Source organism: Kryptolebias marmoratus, linkage group LG13, assembly GCF_001649575.2.
Source record: "Kryptolebias marmoratus isolate JLee-2015 linkage group LG13, ASM164957v2, whole genome shotgun sequence".
NCBI classification, from domain to species: Eukaryota; Metazoa; Chordata; class Actinopteri; order Cyprinodontiformes; family Rivulidae; genus Kryptolebias; species Kryptolebias marmoratus.
In genome coordinates, this window is record NC_051442.1 from 15406637 (window position 1) to 15430575 (window position 23939).

Sequence of the window (23939 nt, forward strand, 5' to 3'; positions counted from 1 at the left end):
GCTGCAACACTGCCAGAGGAGAAACACCTACTCAGGCTCCACTTCATACATGCCCCGTTCTGTGGATGTGATTTGTCAACTGAGACAAATTGGGCAACATTGCAAACCATAATGAGGATGGAAAACATAAAATACAGATATTGCTTAAACTTTGAACATTTCACCTTCATTCACCTTGGATTTCTGAAGCAACCTATCAGCCATTACATCATCCATAAAGCACAGAATATAGAGAAAAGGTCAGAAATCTTCCCCCAGGCTAATTTAATGGATGCCTAACAAGGATCCTTTTTAAAATCTTTTTTTTTAACCTTATAAAACAACTCTTTCTCTAAAACAACATACCAATGTGAAAGAATGCTACATTAGCTAATCTTAACCCTCTATTCTTTTGCAAGACACATTTGTTTAGCTTGTTGCGTGTTTTTCAACTGAATAGCATCCTTGTTACTACGCAAATATAAGCACAGTGAGTATATTTCCTGGATGAAGACTTTTACCCTTTTCTCTGTACTTTTTTATGACTGATATCATGGCTGATAAGGTATCAACTATTGATAACTATTTGACAGAACATTGCTTTAAAAATAACCAGACAGCCCCAATAATATGATTAACTGGTCAAATTAAACCAGCAGTTCTTCATGACGCTTTGACATGATGAACATATCTTAATATTAGTTTATTCATTTAATCTAAACTCAAACAAGTTGATGGGATGGCTTAAAATATCCTAAATTTAACATCATCTTCATGTATTAAAAGACAACAAAGCAGATGAAATATTCTCTGTGATAAAGGCCATGCTCTGGGGTTGTATGCTCAAAACCAGACCTTACCCTTATAATGTCAACAATGTAATTATTACTTTTGTATAATTTAGAAACAAAACAATTTACTGAACTTCATGTAACGCTTCCATTGTGACATTACAGCTGATTGAAGACTTACTGCCATACAGACACAAATCTGAATCCTTCAAACTCTATTGTCACTTTAATACAATTGCAAGAGTAGCAATTATAGTCAATATCTAACACACGATTGAGAAGAAATATAATGAATTCTGCAAGATGTAACTCAAAAGCAGGATTCACACAAGAATAAGTGGGAACCACTTCCTTGTTCCTGTGGAAAAGTAGAGGGTTGTTAGACTCATTAGGTCTTTGGAAAGTTCTGCTACTTATCAACACAAAAATAATGTGTTTAAGATATAAATTTAAAGCTTTGCCCTCATACAACTCTCAATACGAGTGTCTCTCCATCCAGTAAATAACTGCCTCAGTTACAAAGAACAGAAATCCATTTGTACAGCTAAAAACTTTCATTTTCAAGGTTGAAAAATCTGAATGATTGGATTTTGTTTTCTGGTGTGTGACTTTTGTTGTCTGAACTTGCCAAGATAGCATTCACAGGATGACAGAAGGGGAAAAAAACACCTAAATTTATTGATTTGCAGCATCCTGAAAGGTCAAACATTGGAACTGCTTCATTAGGGTCTTTCACATGGATGGTGTCAGTAAAGTAATCACTGAGTCAGAACATGCAGTCCTCTGTTGAGGACTTGTAGCTCCACATACAGTTTTCCCCCCAAGTTGTCCTAAAACATGTATTAGTCAGACTTGACCTTTTATCTGACAAGCATTTTCTCACGCTTTGTAAGAATCTAGATTTCTTTATTCATGCCTCCAGTCCTGTGTTACAGACTTTTCACCCTTTATGGCGGCATTTCCTGTAGCGTCGGCGGGGTGCATCATATTGTTGGAGTGATGTTCAAACCATAAATTACTTTCAACACTACACAATTCCCTCATTCTCTTCTTCTGAAGAATTTAAGTTCCATGCATCGAATTACTCATTGGTCATCCATCCGATTGTCTGTACCCACACAGTCCTGTTCAGGGCTGCAGAGGCATACAGCCTGGAGAGGTGACCAGCCAAACACAAGGCCACATAGAGACAAACAACCATGCATGTATATGTACATACACATTTACTCCTAACATCAAGTTAGAATCTTGGCCTGTTGGAGGAAACTGGAGTACCTGAGAAAAAAACCATACACCCACAGGGAGTGAACATGCAAACTCCACACAGAAAAGGCCCAGCTGAGCTTTGAACCCACAGTGTCTTTGTTGTGAGGCGACAGTGTTGTTCCACTGTGCCAATTTGACTGATCACATTTCTATTATCTTGGCTACAACTGTTAGCAGAGCCAGAGTCAGATGGACTCTATCAAAATACAGAAAGAAAACTCGATTTTCTAAGGCTTAGATTTCAAGTGATGTTTTGAAACACTGTCTAATGAAGAAAAAAAAGAAAAAATGAATAGAAGACAACAGACAATAGAAGATGAAAACTAACTGACTGGAATTCTCCTGATATCCTTTTAAGTTTCAAAAGTAGGTCAAAATTTTCACTTTTTGAGTAAAATATCTGAATATATACTTCACAGATCATTTTTGTATCTTTTGTAATATTCATGTTCTTCCTTAGAGCTTCTTTCTGTAGAGATTTATGCTTTTAAATTAATAGTTTGGGAATTTTTAGGTGGGGTTATGTGAAGAAGTTATGAGTTGAGTAGATTACCTGCAGTAGACAGCAGTCAGAGTGATCTAAGTTTAAGGAATCAGGGAGAAACCCTCATTAGTTTCTTGGAGAAGAACCCATTCAAGATCAAATTTAATTTGGCATCACAGGTGTCACCCTCAGTTTATTGGTCTAGAAACAGTAAAAATGAGTAAAAACAGAGCAGCTTGCCTAATTTTCCGGAGAAAAAGACAATATCTGTATGCATCAAATTACGTGGATGGAGAACCATTTGACAGCAAAATAGACTCAGCAGTAGTGTGTTTCGCAGCTATGTTGCATTCAGTTAGCATAGCAACATGGACAACAGTCTCATGCAAAAGTAGTGAGGGGCAAAAATACCTAATAGAGTGTTTGTTCAATGGCCTTGAATTGTGTTTGAGTTGTTTTAGATGGTGAGAATTTGCTCTTGAAAGAGCCCTGCTGTGATTAGATGTTAGCTTGACTCCTCTATGAAAAAATTTCCTTAAACTTTTTTTTTTAAACTGAGATTGTTTTGATTGCTGCCTAATGCAACAAGTAACATAATGACTATGGACTGGCAATCCACACAACCTCACTTTAAACAAATATCTCTAAAAAGTAAGTGGCTTTTTCTCTGATGAATCAACATATTTACTTTTAATTTCCTAATTTTATTTGTCATCGCAGTCAGTGCACATTCTGCCTTTTTTGGGGGGTGGAGGGTTATAAATAGTGAAATTTTTTCACATCTCTAGCTGCTCTTTGATATAAAATATGCAGTTGCATACTATGCAATGTTTTCTGCCTTCCTCATTTACTTAAAGTGATAGTTAAGATATTTTGAAGTGGAGTTCCGTGGAACGGTTAAGATAAATATATCTCATATGTTACTTGTTGCTCTTTGAACTGTTATTCACATTGAATTTTATGGTTATTTGCAAAGGCAAACAGTGACAGCAAGAGCTAGCCTTTGCACTTTGGATATATTCTGGTGTACATCCAGCAGGAATAATATTATATCTCCACCAGAATAAGTAAATAATCTGAAACTGACGTTGTGTTTATATAATAGCGTTCACATGAACTGCTATGAAAGTTTTGAGATTAGAGTTTAAGACTGCAGCAATCTGCTTTGGTCTTGGTTCACTTTTATTTATTAATAGTCTTTATGGTGATTTTTCTTTTCAAGCATAAAGACTTTTTAACAGGACCAAGCACATACAGGCCAGTGTCTTTCTCAGGACACCCTAATATGTGGAAAGCTGGAGATCTGACCGACCTTCCAATTGTTAGACACCCACTCCTCCTGCAGAGCCACGCGGCCTCCTACTCCGTCAGGAACGCAAACCAAATGTATGCAGCTCTTCTTTTCTCTCGGGTCGCCCTTGAACATGGTGGAAAATAGCTTTCGACCAGGCAGCAGCACATAGGTTATGTTTGATCATAAAACATATCAATGCAGCATTCAGCCTCGATGCCGATGACTCCGAGTGGTGGGCTGTCTCTAAAAAGGTTCACCTAGTGCTTTAAACAACTTCTGGGTCTCACATTTTTATTTGCAGACTTCCTTTTTGCACCTCCTGTTGGCGTGCAGACTTGGACAACAACTCAACACTACTTCTGTTCAGCTACAGAGCTTTCAGAGTTCAGTTTGTTTGCTCAGCTCTCCTGCTCACATACCTCCATCTCTTCATTAGCGAGTTTCAGGAAAAAGCTCAGAAGCTGTTTGCAGCAGAGTTTAAAGACGTGTTTAAAACATCGGTGGTGCCTCTGCTGTTTCTGCCTCCTAACAAGGTGGTTCGAGCTGAAGCCAAGCAGAAGGTGAGGGAGAAAGGAGAGAGCGAAGGAAAAAAAAATAACAATGACAGGCAGATGTGGGTGTTTGCACAGTGACGAATAAGGTGGGAGTCAGAAAAAAAGAGTGAAAAGAAGCAAAAATTTCCAGCTGGATATTAATCGTGCACATAAAGTCATTGTTAGTATTCTGAACAGAAGCACACGGAGCAGATAAATAGTATCACTTCCCCTGTGTTGTAAAGTAAATGATGCGTATCTTCATTTAAGACCATGATCGGGGGAATTTACACCAGCTGGCTGATTTTTATTGCTTCATGAGCTCAAATATATCATTTTATTAGTCCTTTAGGAGGAAAGACTGTCCATTTAAACTGGACAAAGAAAATATATTGCAGAATTTGATGACGCTTAAGGAGCCGAGAGGTTTTTATTTTACTTTTGTATTCATTTTATAAATTAAAGACCTAGCATTTATTGTCGGAATGCATGTTACCCACTGCCTTTCATGCCAGAGTTTTAGACCAAATTCATCTTATGTTTAGAAATGGCAAAACTGTAGCTGTTTTGGTGAAACCTTGTAAAATACCATGATGCACCATTTCATGTGATATTACAAGATATAACACTCAGAGTATGTGTTGTGAATGACTCTCAGCTACTCCCACATCAAACTATAGCTCAATATCTGTAAAATCCAGTTATGGCCATTTTTGTGTTTGCTAAGGTCAATTAGCTGTGACAGCCATCTTGATATGAATTGACTCCAAAAGTGAATCTGTTGTAAATGTAAACCCAATAACTACTTTCTGAAACTTCCATTAAAATCTGTTCAGTGGTTCATGAGATATTTTACTAACAGACAAACAGGGTTTAGTTAATGCTAAATTTTAACACACAGATCTCGTACAATGAGTAGCCCTTGGAATATGTGTTATGAATGACTCTCAGCTACAACCACGTCAGATTTTACCCCAATATCTGTAAATTTGACTGAATTATAACCATTTTTTGTTTGTTATTCAGTTGTAGATGTACATCTGATATTTATTTCCTCAAAATAAAACCCATAGAATGGTTGATAAGATATTTTGCTAACAGACAGAGTTGACTCCTAATAGTTAGAGAGTTTTAAACAGAAATTTAGTGCATCATATTAGCTCTCAGATTATGTATTGGGGATCAGTCTCAGCTACTACTACACCAAAGTTCAGCTCAATATCTGTGGCTATTAATGAGTTATAGTCACTTTTCTTTTTCTTTTTAAGATCAGTCAGCTGTAGCAGCCATCTTGAATCAAGTTGATTCCTTAAGGTAATCACTTGTACATCCAGTGATTACTTTTTGTACATTTCATAAAACCTCATCTGGTGGTTAATGAAATATTTTGCCATACATAAAGACATTGGGGGGGGGGACAAAAACATTATTGCATACCTTTGCCAACCAGCGGCAGGCAATAACAAGCTAAATATTGTGAAGAAATGAGCAAATCTGCTTTTTCTATTGCAGGATCCGTTTCATTTTTAAATAATGTTTGGAAAAGAGCAAACGGCGAAGCACACTGAATTTATAAAGAAATGATTCATCTTGACATTTTCCTGATTATGAAAGTGGAGTTATCTTGAACTATTAGGGGTCCTTGACGTGAACCTTAAAAACTGGCCTTTAAATATAGAACGGCCGTGCAGCAGCTTTCAGTCTTGATTACAGGCTGGTCTCAGACAGAAGCAGTGACCTCATGTCTGTTCATGCCTGTGTTTGTTTTGTGTTTAAATGATTGCATACCTGGTCTTTCAACACACACTAACATCAACTAATCTGATTAGCTTTGACTCTGAAGGCTGTGGATGGAGAGGGAAATTTACTAGAGTAGAGAGATGACTGCATGTTCATCAAATTTATTCCATGTTCAATTGTGAAAATAAATTTTAAACAGCTGCCAAAGGGTGAAAGGTGGGTGAAAATGTTTTTGTCTGTCTTTGCAAAATATCTCATGAACCACTAGACTCACTTAAAAGAAAGTCTCAAGGTAAGAATTGGATGTACATTTACAACTGATTAACTTTTAGAGTCAACCCAATTCAAGATGGCTGCCACACCTAATTGATCTTAGCATCACAAAAAATGGCTTGAAATTTGTCACGTCTACAGATAATGAGGTAAACTTTGGTGTGGTAGGAGCTGAGAGCCACTCCTGATATACTCTGAGTGCTAACAGATTGCACAAGGTCTCCCAATTTTTCTTAAGATTGCACCTAATGTTATTTTTAGGATTTGACTAAAACGGCTACAACTCTGTCATTTACTTAAGATTATCTCAGTTTTAAACTTTGGCATGAAAGTCTTGCATTTCTTCAAGGAATGCTATGCCTTAAATTTAGAAAACCCAAATGCCAAAGAGAGACGTTTTTAAGCAATGTCATTTATGTTTTTCGTTCCTAGAAAAACATTTTAAAATGTACAAAGATTAGCCAGTTCATGGTTAATATTGCTTTTACTGTCAATGAAAACTATCTTCCATTAGTGTGAAAACAACAAAGTCTTAGCACAATTTAAGCAACATTAACTATGAAAGAATGAGCCCATATATGTCACCAAACATTTGCATTAACATCAGCAAACAAACATTTGTTAATATTATTGATGGGGTTCATGAGGTAAAGAGATTGCTTAAATCTGTTAAAGTGGGTGTTTGTGGAAAGGTTAATAAAAACAGCCTTACCTGCTGGAGGTAGCTCTTTGACTGACATCAGTTTGGACAAATAGTTTAATTCTGACCAGATGGATGAGCTAATGGCTTGTCCAAAGTTGACTGCTGCCATCTTAAAACAACTCCAATCTTTAAAATGTTGTAACAGTTCATATGAATGCTATTTAATGAACCTTTTAATCACTGTCAGTTTTGCATTGCACAATCTTTTATATAGGATTCTTTGATTAGTGACAAATTAAAATCATGACAGCAGCAGCTAGCTTCTCACTTCTTGACACTTCCTATGTTGCTGCTTGACGAACCATAATGTCAAACTGATGTTGATGGAAAAATAATTAAAATAGCATTTGCATGAACTATAATGAAACCTTTTAAGTTTCAAGGTGACAGTACACTTTGGAGTAGCTGTTAGCTTGTCAGTGTGGTCAGAGTTGAACTATTTCTCTAAACTGAAGAAGTTCAAAGTGCTTTCTACAGCAGTTTCAGTATTAATTGTTTATAACCTTTCCACAGAAACCCACTTCAAAAGATGTGACCTATCCTTTTTAGATTTACGGAAAATACAGACTCAGATATACCAGAGCAGGTCAACTGGATGTACACAACATTTGCCTCAATTATTACCGTTTTTCCCACAGAGGTAATCTCCTGGATTCCTTTATTTTCAGTGTCATTAAACTTATTAATTATGTTCAAATAAAATAAAATACTTAACGTCCCGTAAGACCAAGTGCCTGATATTTAAATTGCCAAAACCCATTTCCACCAGGCTGCAGATGGGCACAGATAAGGTTGTTATAAATCTTTTATTGTGCTGCACAGCCCAGCGCTGGAACATTTGCATGCTCATGTTTCAGGGTATTTGTCCATTAAAAGATGTGTCCGGTGCACTGAGTTCCCCATTAGTTCTGGTTGATTAACCAAGCAGTTGCATTTACAGGAAGGAGAAGTGAAGGGCAGCAGAGTACAGCCACGGGGAGCAGACATCCCACATGGCAAACGTTTATTTAGCTAGATGCTACTTTGCTCACATGATTAATGCCGTTTAAATCCACCCATCTTAAACTTACATTAAACACCTACCCTCCTACACTTAGATTTAGCAGAATAATCAACTTTAACCAGCAAAGTAGTTCAAAACTTGCACCTGAACCAGTTTGTTTTATCTGTGACCCAAATGCTCTCTCTTTTTTTTATTTTTATCTGTGTCACCAGTCTGCTCCCAGTTCTCCAGAGGAGTTTACGCCATCTTTGGCTTCTATGACCGGAAGTCCATGAACACGCTGACCTCCTTCTGCGGGGCTCTGCACACATCCTTCATCACGCCCAGCTTCCCCATCGATGCTGATGTGCAGTTTGTCCTCCAAATGAGGCCCAGTTTGAAGGGGGTTGTTCTCAGCCTGCTGGATCATTACAAGTGGGAGAGGTTCGTCTATCTTTACGACACCGACAGAGGTGAGAGTGCCCTGCTGCGAGAAGTACACTTTTAAAAAGTACACAATATTTTGAGTGAAAATACATCCACAGTACACTTAAACACTTAGATTATTTTCTTATACTGACCCATAGTATATTCTTTAGAAACGCTATCATGGTTGGCTGTGGCATCACTATCTCTGAAGGCATTCTAAGGCCCAAAGTGTCTTCGGAAATCGAAAAGAAAATATTAACATTTAATAAGAAATTAGTGTTTTGCAAAGCTGTTTCCAGTCAGACACATCAGCTATATATATATATATATACACGTAGAAACCAAATGTCCTTACCTTTTGTCATTGTTGGTAATTGAAGCAGGCAGGATCCAGTTTATGGAGGCTGCCGTTGTATTTTTGGAACCAGAGTCTGAATATGAGCACTGTGGGGCTTTAAGTCCCCCCTGCCCCACACACACAATCCTAGTGTTCGTTAACACGGAGGGGGATAAGACCTACATACATCCTGGGCCCAGCCTATGGAGATGTTGGTCCCTGTCTGACTTCAACTTCCCGGATCCCATATAATTTGTCATATTTCTATATATGGTCAAAAATGGTAAGATGAGATAAACTTGAGAAAGTAGGACGTGGTGTTTGGGACCATAGCAGGTGCTTCCGCCTGCCGCCGCCCCCATCGGAAAACACCGACAAGATGTGCATTCGCAGAAACATCCGACCGCAGAAAGAATAAACACCCATCTCACGCAGATGGGTTTTTATTCACTGTATATGTTCAGTCTTTAATATGCAAATCCTTTATCTCAATCCTCATCCCAAGTTGTCAAATACATTTTATTTTATATCAGTAATGATCCTAAATTACTGCTCTATGTGGGTGAATCCTCCACAGAGAGGCACTCAGTAGTTCCTTCCTTCTGGTAAATGAGTCATTCGCAGGTGGTGCTGATCCGCTGCTGTTTGACTGCAGCCGTCTGAGTCCGTAATCCTGCGCACTGTCTGATAATCATTTAGCTCTAATTGGATTATGTAAAAAGGAGCACACAACTTTTCCATGTGTTTCGTGGCCTCCGGCTCCTCACACACGGACCAGTTCTATACGGAGATGGGGGCTCTGCGGGGTCATCATCTGTAGGTGTTAAGAAGCAGCAGAATAGTTTGTTATGAAACAGACCCCAGGCCAGTCATCCTTCAGCTGGAGCAGCAAAGATGCAGTTCTCATTTGAAGTTTACACACTCCCTATAGGCAGAAATGTCAAAGCTTTGCAGTAATTTATTTGGTTGGGTCTTTAGTTAGAAGCAGATGTACAGTAAGAAAAAAAATATTGTGCACAAATTTTCTTGTGACTTTTCCAAAGTTCAAAAAGAGTCAAAATTATACACTCAGAGTACACACTGATTATCATACTTTAACCAGACGTTTTTGACAGCTATATACAAACTTTTGGATCGAGTTGGATCATTCTTCTAAATGAAATAAATTCTTTTAGTTGATTTCCTTGAACTGACATAACCTTTAAGCATGATTCACATCATTTCAAAACAGTTAAGGTCAAGAACTTGAGGGTATTTAGGAAGCCTTATTGTGTGGATGCTGACTCAGTTGCTTTTATATTTATAGTTTATTCCATACATCCTTTGCATTCAAACTAGTTCTGCATACCTTGTCAGTGTCTCACATTTGAGCACCAATGCTTTATTTTTATAAATGCATTTTATTTTGCATTCCTAAATTCTGCAGCAACCCTTTCAGAAAACAAATGTGTGGATATTCGGTGTGAAGGAGCTTGTTGAGCAGCAACCCTCCATCCAGCAGCTGTGATGTATATGTTCAGAGATGTGTTTGACCTCATTAGGGAGGTTGTTATAGCTCCCACATGAGGGCGAACCTCGACTTTATTGATCTGCTGAATGCAGATCGCAGGGAGGCTGATAATTGGTTGTCTGCTGTGATTGAGACGAAACATTTAACAAAGTTTATAGACTCTCTTTGGTCGTGTCAACTATCTCTTCTCCGCTTTGTCGGCCTCTTTCACCTGCTGTGTTGAAGCTGACATCTGTCATCCTTCCCCACAGTGGCAGGCAGCGTAAATCTGTAGTTGCCCTCCGTCGAAAGGCAAAATTCGGACGTTTGATGTTTTTATCCACATCTCTGTGTGTTTGTTTTGTCTGTTGTGTCCCATGAACCACTGGATTTTAATGAGCCTCTCAGACAATAATCACTGGATGTACATCTTCAACTGATTAACTTTTTGGGTTAACCCAATTCAAGAAGACCACCACAACTTAGCAACTTTAAGAAACACAAAAAAAGGCTATATCTCAGCGAATCTTACAGAAACCGAGCTAAAATTTGGTGTGGTGGTATCTGAGAGTCGTCACACACTTAATTTCTGAGCACTAACTGATTGTGCAAGATCTTTGTTTAAAACTTTGTTTAAAACACCACTACCCAGCGAAGTCAACTGTGTCTGTCTGTTAGCAAAATATTTCAGGAGCCATTTGATGGATTTTGATGAAACCTTCAGAACCGAATCACTGGATGTACATCTTCAACTGATTAACTTTAACTGTCAATTTGATTCAAGATGGCTGCCACATCTGACTGACCTTAGAAAATACAAACATGGCTCATCAGTTTTACAGATATTGAGCTAAGCTTTATTGTGGTAGTAGCTGAGATTCCTTTATTACTACACACTGTGCAACATCTATGCCTAAACTTTTGGCAGAGTCAACTGTGTTTGTCTGTTATCAAAATATCTCATCAACTTCTGGACAGATTTTAATGAAACTCTCCAAGTAATCATAGGGTGTACATCTACAACTGATTAACCTTTGGAGTCAACTCAATTTAAAGTTGGTTGCTATCGGTAATGAAACTTAGCAAACATAAAAATTGCCTTAACTCTGTAAATCTTACAGATATTGAGCTAAAATTTGGTGTCGTAGTAGCTGAGAGTCATACCCAGCTCACACGCTGAGCTCTAGCAGATCACACAAGAGTTAATGATTTCACACAAGATTAACTTTCACTGGAACTTTCAATGACAATTATAGCTGTTTCACCAAAAAAGCTATAATTGTCATTTCTCAACATAAATTGATTTTAGTTTAAAAGTCTGGCACAAAAGATGGCGGGCGATATGTATTCCTTCAAGGAATGGAAGGCCTTTAATTTGAGATAGACTCCTTCTTTCAGGACAGCTTGTGTTAGTTGAGAGGCTGCTTCCCCCCACCCCCACCCCCGCCATATTTTGGCTCATCTTACTCGGTCCTATCAATGCTTTGGAGCAGCGTAGCCGCCACTCTTCCAAATGTCACTTTAATCTTCATTACAGGAAGAAGGCTGTATTTAGGGCCCTGAGAGGGACAAGCAGTAAGTCTTTGAGAAATGCTTATGTGACTGTTAATAGCTGGCTGAGCAGAATGACAGTAATGTGCTGCAGAGGCATTTAACAATGCCGGGCCCGTGAGTAATGTCTGTTGCTTTACAACACACACTCCTTTGTCAGAACCAAAGCCAAAACGGATCCTAAAGTCAAATTAGAATGAGTAAAAAAAAATCATTATGATGCAGCTGTGTAACCCATCTAGATTGTGAGAAAGTGGACCGTGATCACGCTTTCATCACACACCATGAAAGAAATTTTTCTAATTCAAGCCTAAAGGCAAGAGTTACTCATCAAATAAGCATCAGTATGATGGGATTTGGAATATAATGGATAATAAAAAAAAGCCCAGAGTTACATCCTAATGTGGCCAAGCATGAGCTTCACATTAAATTTTTGAATTTGAAACGGTGTCGACATCAAATAGGTCCAGCTTCACTTTTATGTTGGAGATGGCCTCCTCTGACAGCCTAACGACTGAAACCGTTTCAACTGACACGTTTAAATTAATTATCAGGCTTTGAGTCGAGACTTTCTGCCAGCTGCTTTTTTTTTTCTTACTGGGTTCTCTTGCTGGTTCATGCGGTCCACGTCTCAGGCGAGGAGCGACTCGCTGGAGACGCAGAAATTATATAAAAAGGAAAAAAACTAAAGAAGCCTCTAAATTTGTGGTGAAGTACAGCAAAGAAAAACTCTGCTGGTAACTGAATATGCTTGGTTATATGTAGTTGGCCATTAAATGTCCTCATTAAATCAAATAATTGTCTCAGGCAGAAAATAACCTCTTGAACTGTAAAACAACTGGGCGGTACCAGCTGGCCAAGGACAATTGCCTAATTTTTTTCTCCCACCTAAATTTACTGCAAATCGCAAACTCCACTTTGACATTCCTTTTTTTAAGTACCACAAACACACCCTGTTGACAGTTAAAAGGTAAAATAATGAAAGTCATAAATAATCATTTAAATGTCTTATGACTAATTTGTCACATTTGTGTGGTTTCTCCAACAAATTTTAAGGTGAAAGTGTCTCCAGTTCAAAAAAAACAATGTAACGGATTGGTGGATGACCCAAACACCGAGCAAATGACAAGCAAACTCAGATGCAGGCTAGATCCAAACCAAAGCTCTGTATTAAACTCACTGAAAACTGATACCGCAGGAAGAGAAGCTAAAACTAAAGAATCCAAAAGACTGAGAACAATCCTCCAAGCAGACAAAACCAGCAAGAACCGCCTGCAGCTGATTATTGTGTAAATAAATATCATGGAGAAAAATTATGTTAGTTACATTTTCTTGGCCAAAACCATTGAGATTCTGATGTCCATCACCTCACATAATTAAGAAGTACGCTGCGTTTAAGTAGTGCGTGAAATGTAAAAACACCACGCTGTCAGCTTTTAATACCTTTAAGTAGCATTTTATATGCAATGCAATAAAGATTTAGATCATTAGATCAAATAATTTAATTAAGTATCAGGTCTCCAGTGCTTCCACGTGTTCAGAGTGTCTTTGGGTAGGGCAGATAAATCACGCCGTCAGATAATTCTGATGGCGTGTGACTAAAGAGACAAAAACAAAGTGTGAAAGTAAATACCACGAGGTGTGTATGAGTGAATGAAAGTTTTACCGTAAAGAGTTTTGCAGGGCATAGATGAAGTTCAAAAGGTGCTGAGTAAGTGTGCATCATTAGATATGTTAGTATCTGTTTGATCTATGACAAAAAGAGAGTAATTTTAAAAATCCAGATGACTCAACCTGCACTCAAAGACATGCCAATTTTACACTCAATGAAATGGCGTTTTAAATTTCTAGCAAGCTGATTCACAGTATTTTCTGCTAATATAAGTTGACTTTTTTCTGCCTTTTGTTCTCACAGGAAACAAGTGAACAATTGGATTCAAAAGCACCTTTTTTTGTCATTAAATGTACTGAGAAGCACCCAGTTTCTTAACCAAAGACATTGAGCAGAAACACTTTGCAACAAACTACTGTATAATGGAAACACCTTTTTTCATATTATATAGATTTGTATAATTTTAATGGCGCACTGGCATAAATACAGCATGCGGATGTAGCAACTCACAGAGAAAAAGGAGTAAACAAATACAATTTTGATGTTAAATAAATGCATTCATATATAGGTATGTATACAATTTCCACCTGAAATTCAATAGAGAAGTTTTTAAAAGCCTGAGGTGAGCATACCTGGTTAAAGTAGCTGAAAACTGAATTAAAGCAATGCTTTAGTAAATGTACTTGTTAGAGATCCTATTACTCTGCAGTTCCTCCCGGTTAATGAACTCGGCTTAATGAAAAATAGATCTTTAGCTACCATCAAAATGAAGGAGCACTCTTTAACAGCACTAATGGTAGCTTTTCCTGCTTTTCTCCTGCAGACAAATGGGGGACGGTGGGATCGGAGGAGAATTTGCATTCGATGTGTAATCACACTGCCCTGCTGCTGAATGTCTCTTTGGTTTCATCTCCGCAAGGAAGCATCTGATTAATTGTGCACCGCTAAAGCGCTGCACTCAGCAGTCAGGCACACGGGCTGATTAACAAAGAAACAGAGAGAGAGAGAGAGAGCAGTGGTACTAAGCAGCTGTGAACATCTTACTGCAAGTTCATATAGAGACAGACACGTAGGCTCAGACCCCCCCCTTCATGTGGGGCAATCTGATTCATCAGTCAAGCTCATCTGCTTCAAGAGGGCTGTTGTCTAGATCTGTTCAAGGACTCTTGTTTGGCCTCATGTAAACAAACAGAGAGCAAAGAACTGTGGGGAAACATGAAAGGAAAAGATTTTGGTGACAGAGGTGTTTTCAAATGATTCTGGGAAACAAAGACAATCACAGCATGAGAACAGAAAATAAATAAAGGCCTAGCAGTCCTTGAACAAATGCATATCGCAAAGTTGTCAAAGTTTTGAAATGAAATCATGTTGTGAGGAGAAGCGATTGGGTTATCGTCCATTTTGGTCAAACCTTTTTTGTTTTAGCATTCTGAATACGTGTTGAGAATGTCCCTCATCTACGACCATATCAAATTTTAGCTCAATATCTGTAAATTACATGAAGTCGTACTTAAGGTTAATTAGCAGTGGCAGCCATCTTAAATTAAGTTGGCTTCAGATATATTTTCAATGATTATTTTCTGAGAGTTTCAAAAAGAAAAAAAAAAAGACAATCCAGTGGTAGATGAGATATTTTGATAACAGACAGACAAAGTTGATTTCAATAGTCTTTAGCAATGATGCTGTGCAATGAGCTGCACTCAAAGTATTTTAGCTCAGTATCTGTAAAACTGACTGAGTCATAGACATTTTTGTATTTGCTAAGGTTGAATAGCTGTGTTGGCCGTCCTGAATTGGAGTGGATTTAAAAGTTAATCAGTTCTAAATGTACCTGGTAATTACTTTCTGAAAGCTCTGCTAAAGTCCATCTCCTGGTTCATGAGCTTTTTTGCTAGCAGACAGAGTTGATGGCAAAGTTTTAAAAACAAACCTTGCACGATCAGTTAGCTCTTACAGTACAAGTTGGGGCTGACTCTTAGCTACTAACATGACAAATTCTAGCCAAATAGCAGTAAAACTTGCTTAGTTAAAATCTTTTTTGTGTTTGCAAAAACGACTCAGCTGTGGAGGCCAACTTGAATGTGGTTGAATCCAAAAGTTGATCAGGTGCAGATGTGCATCCAATGGTTACTTGGAGAGTTTTATTAAAAATCACCCACTGGCTTATGAGATATTTATCTAACAGTTCAGACAAACAAACTCCTGTGTTCACACACAGAACGTCATCCTTCCACCTTTGATGGAGGGCAATGTTAATCTTTAAGATTAGGCTCAAATGTCAAGTGTAATAAGCTTGAACGACCAAAGAGTGTCTTTTTGTTTCATAATCATTTAACTCATGCTGAATAAATCTGAAATCCTCTGTGAGTGTCATGTTGCCTATCTGTTTATTCTGTAATGGAGTGTGTTTGGAGAGGGAGTGTGAAAGCTGCATGTTGGTCTGTATGTGTGATTTGTGCATGTTGACCTCATTGATGAAAACCTCAAAGAGCTGTGTGCATTCACTGAGAAGATGCAGCTGAGGCGTTGGCTGTCTCTGAGTGTTTCTGCACCAACCAAACCTCCTCCCTTATGATGCTCCTGATCTGCTCTGCCAAACGCCCAAAATGGCACCAACTGATCCGCAGACATTCGAGCATGCAGAGGCAGAGCAGCTTAAAAACAACAACAACAACAACAACAACTAAATCATGTAGACACTTCTGCTCTTTACTGCAGCATCAAACCCATATTAGGAACAAAATCACAGATATGTCAGCTGAGATCGAAAAGCTTTTCTGCAGTTATTTCAAAAGACATTTTATACAATATTTTACTTATGTCAAAATGAAGATATCTTATTGGAAAAGATTGACTGAAAGGCTAGTCTTACAGAGAACGTTACACACTAATGTAGCGACAGAAATTTTAATAAAAGCAGAATATTTGCTCCAGTAGTTAAAAATGAACTTTAAACATCACTGCATATCTGGCGAGCTGTTTGGAAAAAGTTATTACTGAATCTGTGAGGCAGAGAGAGTGGATTTAGGATGAGTCACTTCTCCAATCTAACAAAATGATAGATACAATAAAAAAGGCTGTATGATGATAATGAAAAGAATGTGCTGAAATATTTCAGGACCTTGGACAGTTCCTCCAACTCTCAATACTGTATTAGACTTTTTTTCTCCCATCTTTATGCATGATTCCATAAACATTATTCATTAGTATGGCCTGCTGCCAATAGGCAAAATAGTGCTTTTGTATGTGTGTGTGTTTGTTAGGTTAGCAAAATATTTCATAAATCACCAGATAGATTTTTTTGGAAACTCCATATTGTAGTCATACACATCTACAACTGATTACCATTTTGAGTCAGCCTGATTGAAAATGGCCACCCCAGCTCAATGACTTTAGAAAACACAAAAACGGCAATAACTTAGCCAGAGTTTCACAGATATTCAGCTAAAAATTGGTGTGGTAGTAGCTGAGACTCATTGTCACCACATAGTCAAAACACTTACTAATTGTGCAAGATCTTTGTTTAAGACTTTACCATTTTCTGTTGGAGTTTACACTTTCTGTCTGTTAGCAAAATATCTCATGAGCCACTGGATGGATCCTAATGAAACTTTAAGCAAATAACCATTTGATGTACTGATTAGGAGTCAATCAAATTTAGGATGATGGTCTCAAGTAACTCTTTAGAAAACACAAGAATGTTCAACTACAGCTGATTAACTTTGGGAGTCAGCCCAATTCCAAATGGCCACCAAAGTTAATTAGTTAATCAACATGAGCAAACACAAAACCTGGCTATAACTCAGACTATTTTACAGATACTGAGCTAACATGTGGTGTGGTATAAGCTGAGATTTTTCGTCAACACATAACAGGTTACGCTAAATCATGATTGATGTCATTTTAAAGATTTGACCAAAACAACTACAGCTCCATCACTTTTTAAGATGATCTTAGTCCAGCATGAAAGGCGGTTGGCAACATGATTTCTTAGATGAATCTTCCGCCTTTAACATTTATTGTTTTGAGCAGTATATTTTCTGAAAAAAATCTTTAGCTATATTTTTTTAAATCCAGCAAATGCAGGGCATATGGTTGGTCCATTTGTATTCTGAAATACTTCTGAACACACCCCTACTTCTGCTGCTGCTGTGCTTTGCATAGCATCTCTACCATCATTGGTATGTGGATAGCAACAAGAAAAACACTCTATGCAGAACCCAAGGTTAAACTTTAGTTTATGACTGCAGATCAGTTACCATTTATCTGTGAGAAATTTGGTTTTCTTTTTATAGGAAAGGATTTTCTCTCATTAAATCTGAATGAGGATCGTGCCAAGAAAGCTAATCCTCCTTAACAAACATAAACAAGATGATCAGATTGCAGTTGAATCAACATTACAAAAGGTGGCGACATGGCTTGTGAAGGAAGGCTAATGCAACGTACCAGCAGTTTATTGTGAAGATTTATAAGGGTTATAATGTGTGGCTTGTATCTGCATGAATATAACAGGCCACAGTCAAGGCTGTTAAATCTGTAACAGTGTTGAACAGGAGTTTACAGCTTGATAAAACTAATGTCTGTCTCAGTTATTTATCTGCCCACTGCCAAAAGGCGAAAAGTGGGCGATAATGTTTCTATCTGCATGTGTTCGCACGTGTATTTGTCTCTTAGTAAAACATCTCATAAATCACTGGACAGATTTTAATAAAACTCTCAGAAAGTAATCACTTAATGTAACTGATTAAGTTTTGAAGCCAACTGAATTTAAGATGGCTACCACAGCCAACTGAACTTAGAAAACACACAAAAAGTGGCTATAATTCAGTCAATTTTGCAGCTTTTGAGCACAAATTTGTTGTGGTAGTAGCTGAGATTCATCCCTAACATATTGTGTGAGATTTTGATGTTTTTTTTCAAGGTTTGACCAAATGAATACAAATCCATCACTTCTGAAAGGCAGGATGCATTCTTTCAAGGAGTGTTAGACCTTTTAGCGATTACAAGCAGACCCAGAAATGTAATCAGAGACTTCAGATGTCTTGAAATCAAGTAAATCATTTCCATTTCTCATATTTGTGATTAGTTCTTACTTTTCTCCTTTGTTTGATTTATAATGCCCCACTTAAAACAGGAAGATGAATCAGAGCTACCCAGCACTTGGCGTCCCTTTAGCTCAGAAGGTGAATGTGGAAGGTAGCACGAGGCTCAGCTAAAATAAAGATTTATTTTTTCTCTCTGCAGCTTGGCGTTGTTCCCTCAGCTGCTCAGAGACAAAAGAGCAGCTGCATCTTATGGAGATGTAAAGTGAGAGAAGGAACACTTAAGTCAGCACAGCCTGTGTGCTTCTCTTACGTAAAAAAAAAAAAAAAATGCACACGCCACAGGCAACTGTCAGAGGCATCAAATGCTTTTTAACTTGTCAAATTTAGAGCCCAGCTTCATTTTTTCCCCCTCTCTGTCAGATCGAGAGTGTCATGTTCAGTCTGTTTAATATGAGACCAGGTGATCACCTCAGAGCCATCTGCTTTATTAGGTTTTTGGCTCTTTTTATGATTCCTCAGCTGATGCTCATATTTTTCAAGACCCTTTCTTCAAGAATAATGAAAAACACTGAAACAATAGTAATTTTGCATTATGAAAGAGACTGTTGTAATGAGTGATTCCATGAGAAAATGCCATTTTTATTTATTTAAGAAGTGGGAGGGTGTGATTTTTTTTCTTTTATAAAACAGGAGAAACAAAAAGAAGCGGTGAGCATGTGTGTGTGTCTAGTTTATGTCTTATTGTATTATGTGTGTGATTGACTTGGATACAGATTTATCTTTAAATCAACAAAGGCAAAGTCTTATTTCATGATTTCCGACTAGCTTGACATTAAAGAAAACAGGAAGCATTTTCAACATTTTTACAGCAGCTTAGTTTTCAGCTTTTATTAGTGTCGAAATAATCTGTTTTATTAGCTCTGATCATAAGTGTGGCAGGAGTGGGTGGTGTTGGGGGCGCATTGCTTATTGCATTTAATCTAATTTGGAGCAGAGGGCTGTTATCTGGATTTCTCTGCATTCAGAATGAGTGTTGTTAGGCTAATTGTACTCAGATGTGAACTTTTCCTGTCATCTGCCAACTTGAATCCCTTTAATTCATTGCCTGCGTGAGCTTTGCCCACTGAAAGCTGTTTTCTTCGTGGAGCCGCTTAGTAGGTCTAAGATTTTTTCATTTTTTTTGCGATTTCTCTGAAATGGGTTCAGCTGCTTTTGTCTGAGCCCTCTTTTTGGTGTCACGCTCAGCTTTGGGCATCCCATGACAACGGCGCTCTTCAGATGCCTGCAAGAGAATTTTAAAGAGGTCACCTTCTCCAGGGAGGGAGGGGAGGGGAGGGGAGGGGGACGATGACTGAGTCACAGTTGAGACTCCACACCACGCTCAGCCGTCATGTGATCCTCTGCCCGAGATTCTCAGGAAGAGACACGCGGCCCGGCGCCAAACCGACTTCAGTCAGTCTCTTTCTTCCAGACAGTCAGTCACAGAGGAACTAAATCTCCTGGTTTACGTTTAATTCTAAATTTGATCATATATCTCATAGAAATCTAGGCCTGAGCAAAAGTTCAAGTTAGGTAATTTAAGCTAAAAACAGCCAGTGATGTACAGAAGTTTGTCACTAAGAAGATCCCTTATTCAAAGTGCAGCAAATGTGATCTGTGATTTTTTTTTTGTTGTTCACATTAGAACCTTAAACTGCTCCATAAAGCCAGTCCTCTAAGCTGTGCATAATACCATATCAGAGGAGAACATACTGATCGCCTTGGCAGAGCTGTGTGGGCTACTGAGCTCATATATTCAAGAGAATCCCACATACAGGCCAACCGTATATTGTGCTTCCCACCCAAACCATCTTTAGGCATTTGTTTGGGTGGATTTCGCGGACAAACTCCAGAGGAAAAAAAAAAACAGTTTAAAAGCTTTACTTTTTATAGCATTAACACAATATGCAGTGCATTATCAGCATGGGTTGATGACTCTAAAGGATCTAACCTCAGCAGCAGTTTGACAACATGTATTTGTTACCCTTTGTGAAAAGTTTCTAGAAGTATGCGGACAGCTCATGCAGCTTGTCGCACGACCTGAGTGGTTCCTACAGCAAGTTGTCAAACTCATTTGCGTGACATCAAAATGTTTAAAGCGTGGCTGCCACGTCACCGGCCTGCTTCATGTCACCCCTAATCTCTTCAAGAGGAGTCGTCTCCTTCCTTTGTTTCTCTTTGAGGAGCAGTCTGTAAAAGGTGATTACAGCCATGGGCTGATAAAAGAGCAAACTGTCCGCTCAAGTGCTGGTGCAGACTGAATTTCATGGGAAACATGTATCGCGTCACTATAGGCTTATTTGTTTTTCATGCTGTATTTGCCATGTTTGCTAAGATTTCGTACACAAACATGCTATAACTGACATTTTGGCCTTTTGGAGATACTTTGTGCCTTAGGAAATTTACTGTGTATTTTTTCCCGCCTAACGTTAAACCAACTTATGTAGGACCTGATTTAGTAAACTAAAGCTGCTCATTTCTGAGACACACGTTGTCATAATAACAGAAATGTCTTTCCTTAAGAAAGCTCTTTGTAACTAAACTGTCTTTATGAGTTTTTTAGTGTGAAAATGTTTCCACTGCACTGTAAAAAAAGGGACCAGGTGTGTTGCTTTCCTAAGGGCACAAACAAGTTGAAGCAGGTGTGTTTATTAATCAGGCAGAGGAACAGGTGTCTATAACAGGCTGATTTCACAGCTGACACTTGGAAAAGTAAGGAAAGTGCAGGTTTTTTAATGTGAGCTGCATCTTCGTTAGACTATTTACAAAACAACCAGCAGGTACAGCTGCAAAAGGTAAATGCAGCCCTTATTAATACACCTGAGCTTCAGCTACTGTTTCAAGTGAAAATATCTGCCATGAAACAGGCCTATCCATTAACCAAAAGCTGCACCAGCAACACCTCTAAAAGTAGCCTATTTCATGAGAAAATATTAGAATAACCAGATGTTATTAGGACACCTTAAAACAAAAGTTCAGATATTTCGAAATGGGGTTCTGTGGAAAGATCAGGAGCAAATAATGTCTTACCTGTTGTAGATAGCTCTTTGAACAGCCTCAGTTTGGAGAAATAGAGTCTGATTGGATTGATGAACTAACAGCTTGTTCAAGTGGTACCAACACTACTTTACACCACTGAACACTTCTTTATAAACCCCAGCTTTACATTACATTGGTATTTAGGTAGAACTGTAAGGGTTTCTTATGCAAATAGAAGCAACATCTAGACGTATCACTACTGATACAACTGGGGCACCTCTGGTAGGAATATCATAATGTTTCTGCCAGAATAAATGTAAAGGTTTATGAGACAGAGTTAGCTTGAACCACTACAAAATGTTTGACTTTGAAGTTGTTGTAAAGCAACAGCAATGTGTTTTGGTCTTGAGCTTGCTTGAACCAGCTGTAAGAGCCGTCTACAACAGATAAGATGTTAACTGTTCATAAACTTTCCTTAGAACCCCTCTTCAAAACATCTGAACAATCACTTCAGCTTGTTCTTTGCTTTTACAGACCTTACTTTTCTCCCCTCCCCCCCAATGAAATATCCCTCTTGATACTTAAGAGCACCCAAGTACGAGTTTTAAAATGAAAGCAGAGAGCTTATCGAAGCTGAAGTCCCCGTGGCGTTGGAAAGTGTTTTGTTTATGTTTCAAAACTTTGCGGCGCGTCAGCGTCATCTTAAACGATCCATAATCCCCCCACCATCAAGGTTGTATGGTGAATCACATCACCACACTTGTGCGAGAGATGTGTGATATTGTGCTATATATAGTCCTGTTCCAATATGCTCCTGATTCTGAATATGTATCATTGTTCAGGTCAGTGCCGTATAATTGACTTTGTAAAATGCCCTTAATGGTTGTCCTTCCTGCTGGCTGTTGTAAAGTGTACCATCTGTTTACAAAGTCAACCAAAACTGTGAGTCATCCGTGTGCCAGCTGACAAAGCACAAGAGACCAAGAAATCAGAATACACAGCTGAATTTTTGCTTTATTTCCACTTATCTTTAACTGTAAGTTCACCTAATATATCAACATCAACTTGCTCATACAGTACAAATGTTGAAATCCAAAATATCCAGCTTAGCTTAGTGTGTGAATGAAGAAGAAAATAACAGTCTCAAGGGGAACATTTGTAAATCCACCAAATCCTTTTCCATAAGCAGCAACTAACATATTTCAAATTGTCAGGCGTATCCCAGCTTATAATGTTCAGAACCGTGTGTCAGCATGCTGGGAGCGGAGCAGATCCTCTTCCATTAGTGATATAAAAGACAGGATTCTTGTTTTGGAATCGCTGATGTGAAAAGGAAACTCAGGTTTCTGCAATTTTAGACTGATCAAATCTAATCTGAAGTCTTATTAATCATCAGACTCCTCCCTGTGCGCCCACATGTCGCACGACAACCCTTAGCCTCTCTGCGGATTAGACATGTAAATCCTGGTCTCCTTTCCCTCTGTAGACCCCCCGAGTGACTAATGTGGCGGCACACAGTGAGAGCCACTTGTCTTTAAAGGCCAAACCTGATCTGAGTGCTGTCTGGTGAGCACTTCATGGTGAAGGTCACCAGCAGGAAAAGGGGAGGAGGGGGGCGGACGTGTCAGCCAAGTCGCTGCGTTCTGAATGCTTAGTAGCTCTGTTGGGAACATGTCGACTTACACATCTATTACGATAACCAGTAAGTGACTAAACCAGTTAACAGCAGCTGTTTCCTTTTTGCTCTGGGAGCAATCAGACAGAAATGATTAGTCAGGTTGAAACGGGCAAATTGCAAGTGCACACTGCACACGTAGTGCCACATACTAAGTCCTGATTATTTGCTTCTGAAAGTTAAAGAGGCAAACTTTATTAATGATTCAGAACCCTTTCCACGTCCTTGTGAGAATTTTCTTTTGCATCATGGCAAATCCAGTCCGCGTCTAGAATGGACTTCACAAAAAAGCATTGCATTAGTATCAGCCTGTTGCATTAGCTCTGGTCATATTATTTGAATATTTTTCTGGTATGACTGATTTTTGAAAAGTTTTCTTTTCTGGTTTGTGTTTACTGAGTCATCTCTGCGGGGACATCTGCCACTTTCTGACATTTGTTATGATGAGTAATCATGTCAATGGGAGAGTTGGTAAATATAAAAACAGGTGATAGGGGTTTTTTACATGGAAAAAGACCTCAAATCATTAAAAAGTCCGAGAGGAAATTATTCTAGCTTTAAAAACACCATTCAGACCAAAACAATTCAATAAAGCTACGCAGGATTTAAGCTGCTGCAAACCCTAAACTGCTCTCTAATAAGAGAACTTTTTTGTAAAAAGACAGGCTTCTTGTTTCAAATTCCACATGTGATCTGGACTTTGAAGGTAAAATATTAAGCTGAAGTCTAACAGATTAA

General features: G+C 38.4%; 1 protein-coding gene across 5 annotated transcripts in view; it reads left to right on the forward strand.

Moving 5' to 3' along the window:
* The window catches only part of gria3a (glutamate receptor, ionotropic, AMPA 3a), an 80643-nt gene that overhangs the window by 9874 nt on the left and 46830 nt on the right, over window positions 1–23939 (forward strand). For all 5 annotated transcript variants that reach the window (XR_003040203.2, XM_017435863.3, XM_017435861.3 and 2 more), the window contains exon 3: window positions 8279–8518. Coding sequence is in view for 4 of the 5 variants with exons in the window: in XM_017435863.3 (XP_017291352.1) it covers window positions 8279–8518 (240 nt within the window). In the remaining variant the exon portion in view is untranslated. The remainder of the gene's footprint in view (window positions 1–8278; window positions 8519–23939) is intronic.